The 5791-nt window shown below is 50.7% G+C and overlaps 1 protein-coding gene across 1 annotated transcript; it reads left to right on the top strand.

The window, feature by feature from the left end:
• The first annotated feature begins 4542 nt into the window (after nt 1–4542).
• Nucleotides 4543–5106, top strand: LOC136503427 (uncharacterized). Its single transcript, XM_066498510.1, has one exon. It carries the CDS (start codon nt 4543–4545, stop codon nt 5104–5106), a length of 564 nt encoding a protein of 187 aa, XP_066354607.1.
• Nucleotides 5107–5791: the final 685 nt, after the last annotated feature.

Below are 5791 nucleotides of genomic sequence, written 5' to 3'. Positions count from 1 at the left end.
TCAAAGTGGAATTTATTACATTTTATTTATAAATCTAGTGACATATTTATTATCCAAGTTGGGATTTAAACCATGAAATTCTAGAGATTTTGACATAGAAATTATTGCTACTAATGCATAGGTCACGTCGTTATGAAACGAACGCAACTTGAATGGACTATTTCAGAGTTAAAATGAATAGTTATGATTTAAACAAGTTTTCCTATAGTTAAATAATAGATTAAATCTATCCATGAATTTCTAATATTGCAAACATGCCTAACAGTACTATAAACATGTAGAAAACATAAATACGGTCCTAACGCAATTTGAACGGGTCAAATCGGACTTAAAACGCAAAAGTTACGCATGAAATAAGGTTCAGTGGCATTTCTGTAATTAATTGAACTCAAATTTGAATTTAAACTAATTAACTATGAATTTTAAATGCTAACTGGACTGTGGGCACTAATACTCAAAACTATAGGGGCTAAAATAGAAGAAAATAGGACCTAAAAGAAATTATTTTGAACTGATTTGGATTGCGGGTTGATTCACCGAAAATAGGGGGGCTATTCTGCAAAAATGGGCGTGGCTGACCAAAGGTTGACTCGGCTACTGACTGGGTAGCCACGTGGCAGCATGCTATTGGCACGGTCCACCACATGTATGGTGGACGCGCGCTGACCGGCACTGTGGACCGAGTCCACCGCTCGCGATGGACCAGTTACACCCACACACGGTATGATCTAATCCTAGCCGTGCAAAATAGATTTGACAGTGCTGTGCAATCGGGACGAACTTCGGTCACAGCACAGCGGCTCCGGTGAGCCTCCATTACCGGCGGTGAGGCAGCATGGTGGTGGACGCCAGTACGGCGACTTCGTCCATCCCAACCCAATCCGAACCCACTAACGTGAATCGCAGGACCCCGCAAACTTAACGAATGCGCTATCAAGGGCAGGGATTGTGCTGGAGCGGCATCCCACGGCGGTGCCATGGCCGGTGATGGCTGATGCTTGCTGATATGGCGTTCTAGAGTTTAGTTCAATACAATGGAGGCACGGGGAGGTGAAGAAGCTCACCGCGAATCGATTGGAACGGAGTGCGGCGTCTGGGGAGGCTCCAAAGGGGCGGTCGTCGACGACGGCGGCTAGAGAGAGAGAAAGGGGTGCGGGTGAGCGAGAAATCTAAGCAATCGAGACCAAAACATGAAATTGAAGTTACCTACGGGCACGGGGGAACCAGGCAGAGCCTCGGGACACATCACCGTCGGGGGCTAGTGGTGCTGGTACAGCGAATTACGGCTATGGGGCAGCGGTGGTGAGCGCTTGAGCATGGATGGGGAAAAGGGAGAAGAAGGGGGGGTCTGGCTCGGGCTTTAAAGGCAGGGCAGTGCTACGTAGATGGTAGGGAAGTGGGGCACGGTGATTTGGGCACCTGCCATACGGGCGCGGGCGCGGCGGCTTGTCGTTTTGGCGTGCGCCATCATCGGGCGGCTGGAAAGGAAAGGAGTGCGCCAGGGAAGAAAGGAAAGGGAGGGAGGTGGTGTTGACAGGCGGGACCCACGGGGCAGTGAGGGAGAAGGGGGCGGGGGCACAGGTGCGAGAGCTATGGGCCGCACAGTAGTGGGCTGCCGAGCGCGCGCGTGCGGGCGAAGCCAAAATGCGAGGAGGCCATGAGCTGCGAGCCGGTGCGGGAGAAAGCGGGAAGGAGGGGGAGGTGCGCGGAGCAGGCCGCCGAGTGGGCCGAGGTGGAGCAGGCTGGTGCGCTGGAGAAGGAGAAGGGAGGGGGAGTGAAGCTGGGCCGCCGGGCTGGCCAATCTAGGAAGAGAAGGAAAAGAGTGGGCCGGGGCAAAAGAAGGGTGGGCCTTCGGGCCAAATGAGAGAGGGGAGGTTTCTTTTTTTTCCAAATCCTTTTTCTACTTTGAGTTTCCAAATCCAAGCCAAATTCTATGTAAATCATATCAAATCCGAATATGTTTTCAGCATACTTTTCATCTCAAATATAAATGAGAAATTTTGGTAAGTTTTTAAAAATAAATTTTACCATTTTTAAATCCTCTTATTTTCAAATTTTCTTTTCTTTTATTTCAAAGCCATTTTTAATTTCATTTCAAAAGCATTTTAACCATTTTGACTTTTCAATTAAAACCACTCAACCAATAAAATCAAATGCAATGGCATGTATGCTCAACATGTTGCTACCTTATGATGTATTTTAATTTGAAAATTTTTATTTTCCTATATTTCATGTGCACAAAATTCATAAATAAATCATTTTGGCTCTATTTCAAAAGAGGCAAATTTTAGGGTGTTAAATTGACTTCGACTATGGGGCGCTAGAGTGCTAGCTCGGTGTCTTCCTAGGACCTCGACCATCCTGGGAGGATCTACGCCACCTCACCTTCTCGTTCGCCAACGTCATGGCACAACTTGCTGGAGGAAAGCCATTTTCTCTCGAATACCTCATCCGAAGCGCACCGATAGTGCTCCAATTCGGTCTCTGCAATGCCGCAAGGACCGATGGCCATCCTATGGCGCAGCGCGCGCCTCCATCCCCTGTGAACGACGAGTTTGTGGGGATGACCAAATATGTCATGGAGTCTTTCCATGACCTCCTCATGGGAGAATTGGAGTCGCCCTCTGGCTCTAACTCCAGTAGGGGGAGTTTTCACCCCTTTCATGAGTGTTTCATGACAGGTACCCTCGAGGGACACATCGAAAGCATCCACAAAGAGGAGGCTACCCTAACGAACAACCTCGACGACAAAGTCGAGGGGGAGACAGGGGCCCCACCCCGCCTGCCAGTGGAGCAGCTGAAGGCTTAGCACCTAGAGCTTGAGGAAGCATGACCCCAACTCGAGCAGGAACACATGGAGCTCGATCGGGAGATCGAGCACCACGGTGATGGTGGGCGCGTGCCATGGCCTATGACATGAACCGGAGGATCATCGTGGACAATGAAACCCTCCCACAGTTCCAGAACATCGCTGCTATGGTGGCCTTGCTTCATGGGCTTCCAGGGCCCACGATGCCTTGAGGATCGTCAGGCCCACTACGAGATTCGCACACTACTCGAGCGTGCCGCGGTGCAGCAGGCCAAGAGCTCACTGTCTCGGCAATGCGAGCTCAATGCCAGTCAGTGCATGCCCTTAGAGCAACCTAACAAGGATACATCAGTCCACTAGGCACCACAAGGCATTAGGCAGTGCACCATGGTCTTGGTGCATGAGCATCTTGGCTGCAACTGTGATGCACGCAACACCCTCAATGCCCACAGACGTACCCATGATAAGCCAAGAGAGGGAGCTAGCCATGGCTGTCACCCTCATCGTGGTGGACGCTATGACAGTGGCGAGGACCAAAGGCCAAGCCCTGGCCTGCTAGGGCCTCAGGCCTTCAGCGGACACATCCTCAATGCCACCTCCCCACCAAGGTACTGACCACGAACCAACATCCTAAAATACTCTAGGGAAACAAACCCTAGACTATGGCTCAAGGATTATCCACTTGCCTATCAAGCTGGCGGAGTGGATAATGATGATTTCATTATCCGCAACCTTCCATTGTTCCTGGCCATCTCAGCACGAACATGGTTGGAACACCTTCCGCCCAACAGAATCCAAAGTTGGGCGGACCTGAAAGAGATCTTCGTGGAGAACTTTTAGGGCATGTACAAGTGCCATAGGAACCCATGGGATCTCAAGAACTACCGACAGAAGGCTAGAGAAACCCTTCGCAGGTACATCCAACGCTTCTCCCAGTAGTGCAACGAGCTGCCTAACGTCGTCGACGCCGATGTTATAGGAGCTTTCCTATCTAGGACCACCTGCGAGTCCCTGGTTCATAAGCTAGGACATAAGGGCCCGTGAACCTTCAAGGAGCTCCTCAACATCACCACTAGCCATGCCTCGGGTGAGGAGGCGGTTGGAGCGATCTTCGACCACCTAAAAGGCAAGGCAAAGCGAGACGAGGGCGCCGGTGAAGGCGCCTCCAACCGTCCCATCAAGAAGAAGAACAGACAACAGTGTGAGAGCTCGCTTGTGGCCACCGCCAACTGTAAGGGGGGTTGGAAGCCCATGGAGGGTACTTCGGACCACTTCAAGAAGCTACTCGAAGGGCCATGCCCGAACCATTCCTTCCCCATCAAGAATCTATACAAGGACTATGACCTCATGAAGCGGTTCTTGTCCGGAGGCTTCAATAGGGGGGAGCATGGGAAGGACCCCAAGCTGATCATGGATGACGATGAGGGGATGGATGGTGGTGTTCCTATGCCAGATGGCTACCTCATGATCTTCAGAGGGTCAATAGCCTATGACTCCAAGCGTCACCAGAACCTCATGCGTTGCGAGGTCTATATGGCCGAGCCGGCCACGCCTACCTTCCTCCGGTGGTCAGAGTCCACCATAACCTTTCATTGGACCAACCACCTGGAGAGCATCCCACAACTAGGGAGGTATTCGCTCATGGTTGACACCTGGAGATCATCCCACAACTAGGGAGGTATCTGCTCATGGTTGACCTGATCATCGACATGAAATGACTCTCCAAGGCACTAATGGACGGAGGCAGCAGCCTCAACATCATGTACGCCGAGACGCTCAACGCCATGGGCATCAGCCGATCCCGCATCCGACCAACTAGAGCACCTTTCCATGACATCATGCCTAGAAAGCAAGCCATGCCACTTGGGCAGATCGATCTGCCTGTCATGTTTGGGGATCCATCTAATTATAGGTCGGAGACCCTCACCTTTGAGGTGTTTGGGTTCCATGGAACCTACCATGCCATCCTAGGATGTCCATACTACGCGAAGATCATGGCCGTCCCCAACTGCATCTACCAAAAGCTAAAGATGCTAGGCCCAGGCGGGGTCATCACCATCGACACCTCATTTCAGCGTGCCTATGAGTGCGAGGTCGAATGCTGCGATCATGCCATGGCAATCATCACCTCCAAGGAGCTTGTGGCCATCAGGAAGGAGGTCACTGAAGAAACACCTGACCACCAGTGGTCAGCCAAGTCTTTCAAGCCAATGGAGGGCACTAAGGAGGTCCTCATAGACCCTAGCGGCTCCAAAAGCAAGGTGGTGTGCATTGGCACCACACTTTCCTCCGAATAGGAAAGCACGTTCGTTGACTTCCTCTACACCAACAAAGACATCTATGCATGGAAACCCTTAGACATGCTAGGCATTTTGAGAGAGGTCGCCAAGCATACCTTGAAGATTAAGCTAGGCTCCAAGCCTGAGAAGCAACGCCTGCATCATTTCGACGAGAGGCAACGTAGAGCCATCGGCGAGGAGACCATGAAACTTTTGGCGGCTGGGTTCATCAAGGAGGTGTACCACCCCAAGTGGTTAGCCTATCTCATTCTTGTACAAAAGAAGAGTGGGAAATGGAGAATTAGTGTTGACTACATGGGTCTCAACAAAGTGTGTCCAAAGGATCTATTTCCTTTGCCATGCATAGACCAAGTAGTCGACTCTACAACAGGGTGTGAAACCCTTTTCTTCCTTGATGCATACTCCGGGTACCATCAAATCATGATGAAAGAGTCTGACTAGCTTGCGATAACTTTCATCACCCCTTTGGATCGTTGGCTATGTCACAATGCCGTTTGGTCTGAAGAACACTGGGGCTATGTACCAGCGTTGTATGTTCAAGTGTTTCGGAGACCTCATCGGGTGAACCATTGAGGCCTACATGGACAACATCATGGTCAAGTCCAAATAGGCTGATCGGGCTGTAGCCAACCTTGAGCAGACCTTTATGAAACTCCGTGCAAATGGCATTAAGCTCAAACCC

The sequence above is a fragment of the Miscanthus floridulus genome, chromosome 14 (assembly GCF_019320115.1).
Source record: "Miscanthus floridulus cultivar M001 chromosome 14, ASM1932011v1, whole genome shotgun sequence".
NCBI lineage: Eukaryota > Viridiplantae > Streptophyta > Magnoliopsida > Poales > Poaceae > Miscanthus > Miscanthus floridulus.
The sequence above is the reverse complement of the archived record's forward strand: the minus strand, read 5'-3'. Positions and strand labels throughout refer to the sequence as shown.

What these genes read in the sequence shown, in the direction of transcription:
- LOC136503427 (XM_066498510.1), top strand. Translation starts at nt 4,543, where the DNA reads ATGGACGGAGGCAGCAGCCTCAACATCATGTACGCCGAGACGCTCAAC.